Source organism: Chiloscyllium plagiosum, unplaced genomic scaffold (genome assembly GCF_037043375.1).
Source record: "Chiloscyllium plagiosum isolate Xiang-an unplaced genomic scaffold, Cpla_swu_hap1 HiC_scaffold_19, whole genome shotgun sequence".
Taxonomy (NCBI): Eukaryota; Metazoa; Chordata; class Chondrichthyes; order Orectolobiformes; family Hemiscylliidae; genus Chiloscyllium; species Chiloscyllium plagiosum.
Genome location: NW_028270157.1, coordinates 33,238,455 through 33,254,211, shown reverse-complemented (window position 1 = coordinate 33,254,211; position 15,757 = coordinate 33,238,455). Strand labels below are relative to the sequence as shown.

The following is a 15,757-nucleotide window of genomic DNA, read 5'->3' as shown; positions in this document are numbered from 1 at the left end:
GAAACTTTATTGCTGGAACAGCACAGCAGGTCAGGCAGCATCCAGGGAACAGGAGATTCGACGTTTCGGGCACAGAAACGGCCCGAAACGTCCCGTGCCCGAAACGTCGAATCTCCTGTTCCCTGGATGCTGCCTGACCTGCTGTGCTGTTCCAGCAATAAAGTTTCAACTTTGATCTCCAGCATCTGCAGACCTCACTTTCTCCTCAGGGAGAGGGAACCCTCTCGTGCGCACCTTCCCTTTCAAATGCCTATTTTATGACAATGATACACTGTCATGGGCTCAATGAGGAGCTAAAAGGTGACACTAACAAGAATAGAGAGTAACTGCAAACCCAGTTCACCAGATAGTTACATCATTTTTTTCTTTAAATAACGCTCTCAGTAGGGTAGGGGATTCGGGTGTAAGTGAGTATCGTTCTCTCGTTGTAGACATCATAACCAGCTTGTCCGTTGAACTGAACAGTTTTCGAAAAGTACGTTTTCGATCACGGTGAGCACTTTTCCGGTTTCTCAACTTTTTTTAAACGTTAGTCAACGCCAAATTACAGCATGGGGTAGTTGTGAGGCCAATCCACATTGGATCCATTAAGCAGGATCAAAATGGATCAATTTATCGGATCTTCCATCTCTCAATCTCCCAAACGCTTCTCTCTCCTAATTCGCACTAAATCTCATTTACCTCCAAGGTTCTTTTCGTTGATGAGTTCGGCACCCAGTTAAGAAACGCTCCGTTTATAAAACACTCCCCCTGCTTTCCAACCGACTCACCACATTGACCCTCCACTAGTTATACAGCCCTCCGTACACCATTCCCTCTAATTAGCCTTCACTACCTGTCTGACGCCTTGCACAGTCCTTTTAAGATTAGTAAACACGCGCGCTTCTTGCCGGAGCCAGAACCAAATTGAATTGAACTAGAAAAGGGAAGTAAGGAGATGATGGCATGGGACTCACAGGGTCACTACTTCTGTGCCGTAGTTCTGAGCCAGAAGGTCCAGATTCAAGCCCCAACTGCTCCAGCCGTGTGCAATAGCACCTCTGAACATGCTGATTAGTGAATAAATGAGGTGTGGGCTAACAAGGCAAGGGGCTGCACTATGCACGGCAGGACCTGAAGATGAGAGAGAGTTTGGTGTGCAAAAGGCAAAGGTACTTGCCTTATGAACCAAGGTGTAGAAATCAAGAGCAAGAAGGTCGCACTGGAACTGTGTAAAAGGCTGGTTAGGCCTTGTGCAGTTTTAGTCACCACTTCGTAGGAGGGATGTGATTGGACTAGAGAAAGGGCAAGGGAGATTTACAGAATGCTGTCTGGACTGGAGGGCCCGAGCTATAAGATTAGAGAGACTGGGAGTATTTCCATAGAGCAGTGAATTACGAGAGAAAACCTGGTACAGGTGTACAGATCAAGAGGGCCAATAACTGGGGCAAAGCTTTATTTTTCCACTCAGATGGTCGTGAGAATCTGGAACTTACTACCAGAAAGTGTGATTGTGTCAGAACCTCTTGTAACATAAAGCAATATTTGGATGTTCACTTGCTTTACGAGACTTTTCAGGGCTACGGACTAGAAGATGGAAATGGGATTAGTGCAGTCAAATATTTGTTGAGTGACATAAACATATTGAAGTGAATGGCCTCATTCTGTGCTGTAAACATCTATGGGAATGGGTTATGACAGTTTGATCCCTTCAACTTAATAGGAATGATACCTCAAGCCACCAGCCTCTCTAATCAGATCTCTTCAACACACCTGATTACAACCCCTGGGCCATTAGCAGTCATACTTTCAGTTGCCCAAACCTTAAACTCGAGAATTCCTCTTCCCCAACTCCTCCCTCCATTTCTTGCCTTCTTTGAGTTGTAACTTGAAACCTACCTGTCTGACCAAGCTTTTGGTTAGCTTACCTGCTATCATAGTTGACGGAGTGTCAATCTTTGATAACATTCCTGCAAAAGCAATTTATATTTTGCATCTGAATCCTTGAGTTGATGTGGAAATGTGAAGTCCTTTTGCACTGCAATTATCAATGACACCATACAACCAAGTTGATATTAAGAGCCAAAACACAGAGCAGTGGAAACATTATTCTTGATATTGTATGGGTAAACAGGACACTTCACACTCTGTGTACAAGAACCCATTTCTCGGCTGTTGAATTAAGGATCAAACATCTCTAATCCTCCAATTGTCCCATCTAAGATGGTCCATAATCTAGGCTTTGCCTTAACTAAGGAGAGGGGAATGATATAGTCAAAACAATGATGTAGTAATATGTAGTGGATTTAGATGCACCAATGGGAAAAGAAGTAGAATAGGTTTAGTTCCTTGAGACAATTTGCAGATACCAAATGCAAAAATAACTTGTGTGCCTACTGGAGCAACTTTACAAAGCATTGTCCCAATTGTCTGTTTTCCCATTCACTGCCTGATTAGCAACTGCATATATGTTCACAATATAGGTTCTTCTGGTGCATTTATAGCATTCCTACCTCCAGATCAGATTACAAGCCCCACCTGCTCCAGATGTGTCACAACATATCTGAACAGATTGTTTAATAACATCTACAAGGTCACAATAGGGCTGTTGCGACACAATGGTGGTGTCCCGACCACTGATTTGGAAGATCTGGGTTCAAATGTCACTACCCCCATTTCATAACACAGCTGAGGAATCTGAAATAATTAAGCGCTTTTGTAGTGCCTGGATCCAAGAGGTATGATATCCATCCTAAGAAAGCTAAACAGTTTGCTTGAAAATATCTTCAGTGCACAAAATGGGTAGCCATGGAAAGCAGTGGACAGCTTCAGTTGGAGAGCTAGGTTACTGCTGAGGGCAGTACAAGGGTGCCTCAAATGGAAGTTAATTTTCACAGATTGATAAGTATTCTGGGTATGGAGAGGTTGAGTAGCTTGGATTTAGATAAGATTTTGATTTAGAAGAATGAGAAGACCACCTTATTAAACTCATAAAAGATTGTTCGGTTGCTTAACAGGGTACACATGTAGAGGTGGTTTCTCCATATTTCAGAGTCTAGGACCAGATAGCATAATCTCAGAATAACGGGGAACCCATTTAAAACAGATGAGGAAAACTGTTTGATCTCAGAAAGTGGAATTCTTTATTGTTGAGAACTGTAGAGGTTGGGTCATTAAGCATATTCATGTCTGAGATAGACAGATTTTTAATCAATAAGGAAATCAAAGGGTCAGCACAAAAGTGAAGGTGTAGTTGAGGATTATCAGGTCAGCCAAGATCTCATTAAATGCAGAGCAGATATGTTGGACCAAATAGCCCACTTCTGCTTCTACATCTTATGGTCTTACACTAGTACCTTTCTTGATATATATATTGATGACCTTGACTTCGTATGCATCAAAATTTATAAGGATTGTTGACTATGAGGTTAAACCAAGACTGAGTGAGGACAGAGATAGGCTGATGGCACAGGTGGACACAGAGTCATAGAGATGTACAGCATGGAAACAGACCCTTTGGTCCAACCCAACCATGCCAACCAGATATCTCAACCCAATCTAGTCCTACCTGCCAACACCCAGCCCATATTCCTCCAAACCCTTCCTATTCATGTCCCCATCCAAATGCCTCAAATGTTGCAATTGTACCAGCCTCCACCACTTCTTCTGGCAGCTCATTCCATACACGTACCACCCTCTGTGTGAAACAGTTGCCCCTTAGGTCTCTTTTTTAAAAAAATCTTTCCCCTCTCACCCTAAACCTCTACCCTCTAGTTCTGGACTCCCCGACTCAAGGGAAAAGACTTTGTATATTTATCCTATCCATTCCCCTCATAATTTTGTAAACCTCTACAAAGGTCACCCCTCAGTCTCCGACGCTCCAGGAAAAACAGCCCCAGCTTGTTCAGCCTCACCCTATAGCTCAAAACCTCCAACCTTGGCAACACCCTTGTAAATTGTTTCTGAATCTTTTCAAGTTTCACAACATGCTTCCGATAGGATATCACAGAGTTGGTCACCGGAGATGGGGACCGAGGTCAAGGAAGGGGAGGGAGGTGTCTGCAATGGTCTAGGTGAACTTAAGGTCAGAGTGGAAGGCGTTAATGAACCATCTTGGACACCTTTCTCTCCTTCCTGGACCTCTCCCTCTCTGGTAATCTATTTCAAACCCACAGCTACTTGGTCCAAACCTCCTCCCACCCTCACCACTCCTGTAAAAATGTGATCCCTTACTTCCAATTCCTCTGCAGCATCTGCTCCTAGTAGAGCAATTCTACAGCAGGACATTCCAGATGGCCTATTTCTAGGACCGCAATTTCCCCTCCCACGTGATCGACAATGCCCTCCAGCACATCTCCTCCACTTCCCATAACTCTGCCCTTGAACACCAGCCTTCCAGCCACAACGACGACAGAATCCCCTGGTCCTCACCTTCCGCTCTGGTAATATCGAGATAGTGTGCATTATCCTCCACCATTCCCATCACCTACAATTACATATATTACGCCAGACATATTTCCCTCGACACCCCTATCTGCATTCCACAGAGACCATTCCCTCCTTGACTCCCTTGTTAGGTCCATGTACCCCCTCCACCAACTCACCCTCCACACCCGGCACCTTCCCTTTCTGCCACAACAGATGTAAAACCTGTGCCCACACGTTTCCCCTCATCTCTGTCCAATGGCCCAAAGGATCTTTTCACGACTGCAGAGATTTTCCTGCACATCCACCACCTCATCTACTATGTATGTTGCTCTCGATATGGTCTCCTCTACATCGGGGAGACAGAGTATCAACTCGTGAATTATTTCTGGGAACATCTCTGGGACACACACCCAACAACCCCACTACTTTGTGAGCAACCACTTCAACTCCTCCTCCCACTCCACCAAGGGACATGCAAGTCCTGGGCTGCTTCCACCACCAAACCCAAGCTGGAGGAAGAACGCCTCATTTTCCACCTTGGGGCCCATTAATCACATGACATCGCAGACTTAATTAGTTTCCAAATTTCCCCTCTCCCATCTCATTCCAGATCCAACCCTCCAATTCGGCACCAGCCTTCATGACCTGTCCATCTTCCTTTCGACATATCTGCCTCTCCCTCCACTCTATCACAATCACCTCCCCACCTGCATCTACCTATCGCCTTCCCTGCTAGGTCATCCTCAGCTCCAGCCCCAGCCCCAGCCCCACCTCCACCCTCCTATTCATCTCTGAGCTCCCTTCTACACACCCCCACACTCCTGAAGGACTTATGCCCGAAATGTCGACTCTCCTGCTCCTCAGATGCTGCCTGACCTGCTGCGCTTTTCCAGGCCACACTTTTCAACTCTGACTCCGCAGCATCTGCAGTCCTCATTTCCTCTCAGTTACTGTTAAATTACTTGTACATATCGTTTATGGCCGAGATCTAATAAAAATACTTTTCGAACGACAAGTTTTCTTTTTGATATCAAACATTGGCTTAACTTCCGAATGAAAAAATAGAGTGCATGAGGTTCTCATAATTGCAGAAGGCTCATATAGAAAATTATGAAAAACTTGCTAGGCAAGAAAACACATTATTTATATTCAGCAGGTTTTAATACAAGATGAACGTGATAATTAGAGTTACAGCAACTATTTACAAATGTTTCCATCTCAGATACAATATTCGTAATTAACGTTTTTTTTAAATGGCACCATTGTTTTAACTTAAACAAAAATACAATTATGAAAAATAGTAGCACTCTTCATTAAGCAGAATGATGCCAAGAACCAAATCTTTCAAATAAATAAAACCAAGAATGAAAGAAAAAAATCTTAATTTCCAGCTTAATTTCTCAGCACACGTAATTTTATGAGGGAAAAAATAAATCCAGTTCCAAACAGGACAATTGCTACTTTCTTTAAGAATCGATTGGGTTGGAAATAACTTTGCAAGGCTGGTATCCGATTGGGAGCTTGCTCTTGGTCATTCTGCAACTAAAATGGAAAGATACAATTAAAGAGCGTTTTTAAAAATGTATACATACAAATCTTCTTGAAAAACCTGAATGTTAGGGTTTAGCATGAAATCAGCATGAACTCTAGAGGCTGATCAAAGATTTTTCAGTTGAATTAATTTCATGAAATGCATTACAATTTCATTAGAGACTGGCAACTTTAGAAAAAAGGATTCAAAGTACTTAAAGACTGACTCAAGATTACACATTTTCAAACTTTTACTGTAGCCATCTCTACTTTAAATTACAGAAAATTGTCCTTTTATAATTATCACACATTACACACTCTGTAGAATTGTTGCACTTATAGCAATAGCCCACAGTGCTCTCACTTCCAGTGGGTTGCTGTACCTCAACCTTGCAAGGTGGTAACTGTAAGGGATGAGATATTTTCCTCTACTTTTGAAGAGTTCCTAGAAATTACCAGCAACAGTAAAGCTTATTCCAATGATACTTCTTCTACCAACCACACCAGGATGCATCTCCCATAATTGTTTAGATCCTTGCAGAATGAATTTCTGACTGAAGACTATTGCCCTCCTACATCCATTTGCAGAGCTAAAAGCCAAGAATCCTCAACCCTCTATTGAACACAGAGAAACCTTAGACCATTTAAGGTATTCATTAATTTGTAGGGAAGTCTGTAGCCTGATCTCAAAAATGGCTGCCATGGAGAAGAATTCAAAGGAAATGTAAAGCACGTTAACTTTGCATTCAGGCAGAAGTACAATTTAGCTATTCCTCTCCAACATCTTTTCATTTTAGAAGCAAATGAACAGTTACAATCCAATTGATGCAGTCTGATAACTCCACCGCCATTCTAGGATTTGGAAGACTCAGTCTACTCATTGAGAACTCAGATTGCTGGCATCGTCTCCAAATGTGAAGACCATTCATCATCTTCTGAGTAAACCAATCTAAAGCTTCCTTTGATTTCTACAATCAGACTATCCAGGCTTGCTGTCAGGCAAACTGCAGAATAGGTCAGTTGACTCCATTATTTACCTCTAATGTAAAGACACAGTTCCAAAATATAATCTCAGTTGCAACAAATGTAACTGTATCATAAATATGCTTCAAACAGTAATTTGGTGATTCATAAAGTGCAGTGAATATAAATGAAGAAGAATTCTGTTATCTTTGAACTGGACAGCTAATTGCATTGAATCATGCTTTATTAACATGCGATTACTCAAATCAATGTCAATTGCAAAGAAGTAATGAGCTCTGATTCAGTCTGCTGTCACACATTAAGAATCTCTATCATGTAGGAGAGTAAAATAATTTCCATCAATTAAATACTCTAATGTGAAGTGGAGAGTTCATTTACTGGATATCAACTTAGAAATCAATAGCTAAAAACAAACTAACTGAGAAGATTTCCACCCTCAACATCAAAATTTATGATGAATAAAGTATAAGAATTACAGAAGGCCAAAAATCTTGTCAAATTCTAAAAATAATGTATTTTAGTCACTGTCAGTGATTTTCTAAAAATCACAATATACTTATGTTTTTTAACTGTAATCTGACTAAAATAAAAAATAACTCTTTAGGAATATGAGTGGAAGAAATTATTGAAAACATATTCATCCTTGGAACATAGAGTTGGCAGTAATACTAACACTTGAGTTATACATTAAACTTTAACGTTTTTGTCTTTGAGCAGCCCAGCCATTCAACCTGATCACTACAGATCTCTTGCCTCAACTCCATTTTCCTGCCTGCTCATAATATCCCTCAGTTCCAGGAGAACAAAATCTGTCTTCTTCATCCTTAAATACACTGAATGATGGAAAATTCACTATCATCTGAGGTAGAGATTGTCAAAAATATAGAACATTAATAAATTTGTCAAATATGATTTTTCATTTGTAAAACCATGTTGAACCTGTTGAATCATATCATGATTGTTTTAAGTGCATTACAAGTTCCATAATAGATTTCAGAAGTCTCTAGACAACTGATGTCAGGCTGACTTACTTGTAGCCATTACATCTGTTGACTTTCAACTGGCTGAGACCATTCAAGAGTTCAGGAAAGTTTGGAGTCATAATCACTGCACCCATTATCTCTGCAGCTCCAGCTTTCCAACCTTGGAACACAGGCAATCAAATGCCAGGAATTTGGCGGCTTTAAATTACTTAAGCTTTGCCAATAATTTTTCTCATTTGCTATTGAGTTTGTCACTCTTATTAGCCTCTTGGTTACCTTGCAAGTAATTTGCGCCTTCAACTGTGAAGACTGACAAAATGTTTGTTCAATACTTCTGCCATTTCCTCATGACAATTGCACTTGTCTCTGTGATTAAAGGATTGACATTTGCTTTAGCTATACATTTGTAAAAGCTCTAATAATCTGGTTTTATGTTCATTTATAGTTTGTGGTCATATTCTAATTTTCTCCTGTTGTCAACTTGTTGATTGCCCTTGCTGGTTTTAAAAACTTCCCCAATTCTATTAGTAATGTTTAGGCATTGCTCTCTTCTTTGCAGCATTATAACCATAACATAACACTATACCTCAACTTACCCAGCAGTCCATGGAGGGATCCTTCATATTTTTGTTGAATATAGTGAATTATTTCTTTAAATGTTTCTCACTATTCATTTACCACAATGCCACATTTACCCTTTAGTGTATTCATCCAACCAACCTCAGCCAGCTCACCCCTCATATCTACAGATTAATTTAAGATTTTTGTTTAGGAGTGGATTTAGTCACTGTGAAGCCTATTGTGGAATTTAATATTATAATCACATTTTTTCAGAGAATCTTTCACTATCAGGTTACTAATTAAATCATTGTACAACACTAGATACAAAATGGCTTTATCCCTAATGTCAATTTATCAACAATGTTCCAGGGAACTGTCACAAAAACATTGTTAAATAAAAACCTTTCAGAACAGTTTTGCTATTCGATTTGTTCCCTCAACATGAAGAATTAAACCTTACCATGTTATGTTTCTCAGAAGCTCCAAATGATTCATGCTCAATGCCCGTTCAATGATATAACTGTTGTTAGTGGGGCTATAAACTGCTCCCAGTAACTTTGTTTCTGATTACCAACACCGAATGGACATACCGATCTTTTGAACTGATTTCTTTCTTCACTCTTGTACTTCCCATCCTTTTCTATCAGGGCTAATGCTTCTTTTCCCATTCTGTCTAAATGCTATGCATGATGGAATTATTTGGCTACTGGAAAGATGTTTAAAAAACAATGAATACTTCTTTCCAGCTCATCAAGGAAATAAGTAAGAATGGTGAAAATGTCAAAATTTCACAATAGAACTCTTCACATTGACAGCTTGCCCAAGTGGTTGACCAATTTATCTACATGTATCATTAATGGTGCTTCCATTCTAACCAGCAGTCAGAAATAAATGAAGATTGGAATCCTGGTAACATTAATACAATAGGTAATGCACAGCTAAGAACTTAAGTGGAAATGTTGTTCTGCTTGTGGCCACTTGATTTCCTATCATGGGTAACTGATTGCAATTAGATGATTCAACAGCAGTTGCTGTATTTCTCTCCTCTGTGCTACTGTCTGCAAATTGTACTATTTTAGCTGCTTGTTAATTAACTTTTTAATCTATTTTATGGATTAATTGTAGTTCTATACTATGCTCTGAAACCTATCTCAGATTGGCAGTCATTAGATCTCATTTAAATTTAAAACGCATAACAATGTAGCAATAAGTAAAAAATGAAGCATATTATTTTGAAAAATCTTGCCATGGCTTAACTTTTGTTTCAGACAAAATCACAATGAAGAGATTTGATTGAAAATTCAGTGATGCACTGTTGGAAGTGTCATCCTTTCAAAAATGCATTAATCCACCGCTCCATTTGCTTTTTCAGGTGGGTGTAAAAGATCCTAAGGCAATATTTTAAAGATGCATAGAGGAGTTTATCCCTGGTACCCTGCCAATATTTATCCCTCAATCAAACTCACTAAAAATAAGTGGTGTGCCCGTTACCATGGTGAGGAAGCTGACTATGAGCATATTGGGTGCTGCATTTTAAAAATTTCTTTATTCATGGGACGCAAGTATGATTGGCAGGGCTGGGAAATATTTCAGCCTGATCTTTTGCACTCTCATGCTGGTCTCTCTGCCATTACTGAGAATGCGCATATTCATAAAACGTCTTCCCAATGTAGGTAATTTAATCACTCACCACCATCCACATTTGAATATGCCAACGGAAGAACTTTGATTTGATCTGCTAATTATGGGTCACTCCAATCTATTGATTATCAGATCATGTAGATCTGCCAATAATATGCTGGCTCTGCTATTCAGCATACTTATACTCCTGTATTTCAGACTAAAGCTCAGTTTTGGTTGTTTCTGGCCAATATCTCTCAGCTGCATAGAACTGTTGTCACACAACAATGTGAAATGCCCTTCACAGGGAACAAACAGGCCTTGCAAAATAACTATTTTCCTTAAGGTGTGTGTATACATGGCTACATAGGAATCTAAAAGGGACATTGTAGCAAACAAGCTGTTTACAGCAAAGAGAAATTTGAGAAAACATTGCTCCTGGCACATATCAGGAATAGTTGCTTGATTAAACGGGAATGGTAAAGTCTGGGACATGGTAGGCTATGAAATTATAGATTGTGGTGGAATATAATTCTGCATCTAAAGATGACCCAGCGTGTCTCCTGAATGCTCAGATTTGTGCTGCTAAACCTATTCTAGATTTACTCCATTTTGCACAGTGGTAGCACCAGACAATACAATCAAGATAAAGCATTAGGATGAAACATTGGACCAGATTTTCTGAGAGAAAAAAATTTTTTACAGATTGCCACTTTGGCCTTGCTGCTATGAAAGAGGGGAACTCCGTATAAATTTCACTCAATGTCTGGAATCCATTGGGACCTTTATTCTATGACTGTTCTCAGTTCAAGGAATACCATTGTACAAATTTACAGATTGCTTTTTCAAATTTATTTTGATGCAGAAAACGTATTAACAATTTAAACACTTTAATTATTCTGAGTTTGGGATAAAACTCACTTTGAGCTCAATCAGCAGCCACCATCCAAAACCAAAATGATAAATAACTATAGCTTTAAAGATAGGAACTAAATTATTGATTCTAAGCTTAAAAAAAGTAAAATTTCTCAGAGAACCAGTCAAAGCTACAATGCCCATTAAGGTGTGTTCATTAACTCGTGTTGCTATTTTGTAGATATTTTGTAACCCATGTGATTTAATGCTTCAAGAAAATCACTCTGCCCTAAATTCCTGTTCAACTATTAAAAGTGACATGGTGCTCCTTCAAAGGTATGTCTGAAGATGATGGACAATCAGCTTAGAATACCGTAACTTCAACAATTATAATTAGAATGACTGTTTGAAAAGATTTATCCTCGGCGGGGGAGGGTGGGAAGGAGGAGGAAGATGTACATAAACAGGTGTCTGGAAAGCAGTGGTAATAAAAAATAACCTCTCTTCTCACGTCAGTTCAAGCATGGAAGTGAGAGATGTGTTGAAACCATGTAGCCAAATGATATTTTCACGACCACTAATGGAGCAGCAACCTTAAATTTGGGATATCTGAAATGCCATGATCTCGATTTGATCAAAGCATTAATATTTTATTCTTTCCAGTGGATCCTTATTGGGAAGCTAGTAAATGTGCCTGCCCATAGCTCAGGATTCCTGATAGCAGCTTCCAGTTCCATAACCCAGCAGATGTGCTGAGTGCTTTAGTGACCTCCAAATCTGATCTAAGAATCCTATTTGTAGCCATTGTTTTCAGAAGTGAAAGGAGAAAATAGGGAAATCCCTATTTCAGCCTTGGATCATTTCAAACAAATTTAATAATTACTATCTTCAACCTGACTCATTAACCTTACCAGTACTATGAAAACTGATCTGGGATAATTATTGATGGAAACTGAAAGAACTGTGGATACTGGAAATCAGAAACAAAAACAGAAATTGCAGGAGAAGCTCAGCAGGTGTGGCAGCATCTGTGGAAGAAATCAGAGTTAATGTTTCGAGTCCAGTGACCTTTTCTCAGAATTGGGAAACATCCCAAATGCTGCCAGAACTGCTGAGCTTCTCCATCAATTTCCGTTTTTGTTTCTAATTACTGATGGACCTTGATTTTATACTTAACTGCCAAAAAATATTCCCTCACAATGTATTTTCCTGCACTCCTAAACTCCTTTGGGTAACCAATTTTAAATAGCGGATGGCTGATAATTTCCAACTTATATAGGCGATCTTAAGTTCTACTCAACTAAGTTTGCTAACTCGAGCTGTCTTTTTGAGCACTGCAATTAAAGTATATACTTCAATTAAACAAAAATACTAAATCAAGAGTTTTCGAGCAATTTATAGATTTTACAGAGAATATTTCATATATACAGCCCCTTTAATGTCAGGATGTTTTCATATGTAACATTATGCATTAAAAGTAAATATTAACTCTTCGTCAGGTTCTTTTCATAATAATTGCTAGATCTCCACATGGCTTCATTCAGTAACAGATTCTTTGCTGACACTAATACTCCATTTGCTGCATCTCTAAATTTATTCCCACTCCAACAGTCAATTACTTTCAAGTGACACTTTCTGCCAAATGCCTGTCAATATGTTGTTAGTTCCCAAATGACTGATGTGGTGTTAACATACAGCCTTGACCTCTCCACCCTTGCATCTCTGTCACCACTTAAGTGTTATCCACATTATATCTGATCTACAGTCTTTTTACAAGGTTGTAGAGAAAATTCTACTTTAAAAATATGTTTTATAAGAACTACTAAAATCTACTGATTTAAAACTGCACAAGTGCCTGAACACTTCCCTTTACCTTTAGCAGAACATTCCTCAATCTCTGCACTTCTTTATCCAGATCCTGAATACATTTAACCAGGTCTTCACAGGCCAAAGCAGACTTTCGGTCAGGGTCTACATCCAGTACTCTCTGAAAATAGGGAGATAAATGTGATGCAAACTGAAATTAATAGTACGAGATAATCAGTGGGGGGAAAAAAAGTCAAATCTTTGGCTTCAAGTTGAATGCCAAGTGATCTGATATCACACAAGCAAAATGAAAGCTTTCCTCAGAGACACATTTAAGATGAGCTGTTTTGCACTGGACTCTCTTGTTACTTCTTATATAAATTTCTAAATGAATATTGTTACAAATTGCCAGGTGCCGCCATAATTTTTTTTTAAATGTAATTATCAAGATCTTCTTTAATTCTTGGACCAAAGACAAGCCTTCAGGTTTTATTCAACAAACCACAGCAAAACGTGATGGTTTTTCCAATTCGCAGGACAAGGAAGCAGGCCCTGAATTCATCTCAGCCAGAACGTGGATTGAATCCCAGATTCTTTCTAATTAATCTGTTCAGAGATGTTATGACACAGCTCTGGAACAGGTGGGGCTTGAACCCAAGCCTCCTGGCTCAGAGGCAGTGTAGAGGAAGGTAAAAGATCCTCGGTACCAATCTCATCCACATCCTAGCTATCCAGCCAATTGTGCTGACCAGCTAACCCATTATTGAGAGGCCACATGAATAATAAATTAATTTCTGTGTATTTTCAAGTATTCAACCCAGATTGGTGTGGTGGGGAGGAGTGGGGGAATCCAACAGATCTGTTCAATAACTTTGACAATAATTTGTGTACAGATGGTGGAAAAAGGGGAGATTGGGTTCATCTATTGAGTAGCCGAGGTGGAATATTTGTCCAGTCTGAACACGGTCACTTTGGATAGGAACCACAGGCCGCTGATATTCATGGACTATAACTTAGCTTGAGTTGCCTTCCATCTTAAGAGGATTAAAAATTGGATGTAAAAATTTTGGTATGATGGAAAAATATTTACCTTTTCAGCATTAATGTAATGTAATGAAATGTAATGTCTGAGTTCTTTCCTAAAAATTAGAACATTTAAATTTTTTAACATTAGTCAACGTAATTTAAAAAGGTCTATTTAATAGGCAACATAGAACTGTTTAGTTTTCTGAATGATCAAAATAAAGGCACATTCTGCAATGGTAAAGGAGAATAGAACATTTCCTCTTAAACATACCAGTTCTGAATTGGTTGATAACTGGTTAGCCACATTCTGAACTGTTAACTTCAAGTGACCACAGTGCTTCTTCAGCTTGATCAAAAATTTTGTAAGTTCTTCACTGCTTGAAAAGAAACAAAATAAGTTTATTATGTAAGTTATCTAAAACATAAACCAACAGTCAATGCTATGATCTTGGTAGAGACCAGTAACAAGGTTTTTATAAGATCCAAAATCCCAAATGTTTATGAAAAGAATGAACTTATTAGGATTATGGTTTAAAACAAGAGATTTGCTATATCAAAATCAAAGACAAACATGGAAAGTAAAGTATAGATAAATACTCCATCTTAAACAGTCAGTTCCATAAAATTAATAAAGATACGATGAATAGTTACTTATTCTGTGATCAGGACTTAACTCAGGTTTTCTTCTACACCCATTTAACTTGTATCCCAAAAAACTTCATGTTAGATTCTTCTAAAGATGTCCACTTATTGAAGATTAGACCATAAGATATAGAATTTAAATTAGGTCATTTGGCCCATTGAGTCTGTTCTGGTTTTGTTCATGGCTGATAATATTTCTCAATCCAATCTCCCACCTTTCCCTTGTAACCTTTGATCCTCTTACTAATCAAGAACCTATCTCTATCTTAAATACAGTCAACGACCTGGCCTCCGTGGTAATGACTTCCACAAATACACTATCCTCTGGCTGAAGAAATTCCTCCTGATTTTGGTTCTAAAGGATTATCCATTCGCTCAGAGTCTTTCCTACTAGTGGAGAGATCTTCTCCACATCTGCTCTATTCAGAGCCCTCAGTATTCTGTAAGGTTCAGTGAGAATCTCTCATTCTTCGAAACTCCACTGAGTACAGACCAAGAGTCCTCAACTGCTCCTCATATGATGAGGCCCAAAAGTGCTTACAATACTCCAAACACGTTTGACCAGAACCATATACAGACTTGCAGTAAATCCCTGCTCTAACCGTCTCAAAATGAATCCTTCATAAAATTGTAGAAGAGACAAAATTTCTCAGGCATCCCACGTAGTTTTGGCAGAGGTTTTCTCTTTAGATCTCCTCCAACCATTCCACATTTGTAGACTCCCAATTTAATATAGGAATAGCTAAGATCTTCAATATAGATACTTTGGGACACAACTCTCTGGGTTCTACTCTTCTTTAATTCTGCACTCTTTTGTCTATGAACTCACTCTCTCTCTCCTCAGCTTGGCTATCCCGGAAGTTCAATTCACAGTGAAGCTAATCTTTCCATTAACCAAGGTTTTTTAAAAAAAAACCTTTTAGCCAGCAGAATTTCAACTGAATTCTGCTTTAAAGAAATGTTGCCTCTAGCCAGCTTGTCTAAATCCTAAAACAAACTGAACAGAACCAAATCAACAGACTTATTGAATCCAATAATTAGCTTGGGAACATAGCAAAGAGGAGTAGGCCATTTGATTCCTCAAGCCTGCTCTGCCATTCAAACAGATTGTGGCTGATCATCTACCTTTGTGACATTTTCTCCACTACTCCGGTATCCCTCGATGTCACTAGTTTCCAGAAATCTACCAATTTCTATCTTGAACAGGTTCAATGATTGAACTTCCATTGCACTTTCAGAGACAGAATTCAAATATATATACAAACCCAGAGTGCAGAAATTGCTCCTCATTTCAGTTTCGAGTGGTGCCCCTTATTTTGAGACTGCCTCTGCTCTGGACTCAC

At 39.0% G+C, this 15,757-nt stretch overlaps 1 protein-coding gene across 1 annotated transcript in view; it reads right to left on the bottom strand.

Annotated features, from left to right (window-relative positions):
* Window positions 1–5,556: 5,556 nt before the first annotated feature.
* asz1 (ankyrin repeat, SAM and basic leucine zipper domain containing 1) overlaps window positions 5,557–15,757 on the bottom strand; it is an 80,478-nt gene continuing 70,277 nt past the window's right edge. The window contains exons 11-13 of the mRNA XM_043709583.2: window positions 14,044–14,149; window positions 12,814–12,927; window positions 5,557–5,949 (exon numbers count right to left, since the gene is read on the bottom strand). Of these exons, the coding sequence (XP_043565518.2) occupies window positions 5,800–5,949; window positions 12,814–12,927; window positions 14,044–14,149 (370 nt within the window). The 3' untranslated portion in view covers window positions 5,557–5,799. The remainder of the gene's footprint in view (window positions 5,950–12,813; window positions 12,928–14,043; window positions 14,150–15,757) is intronic.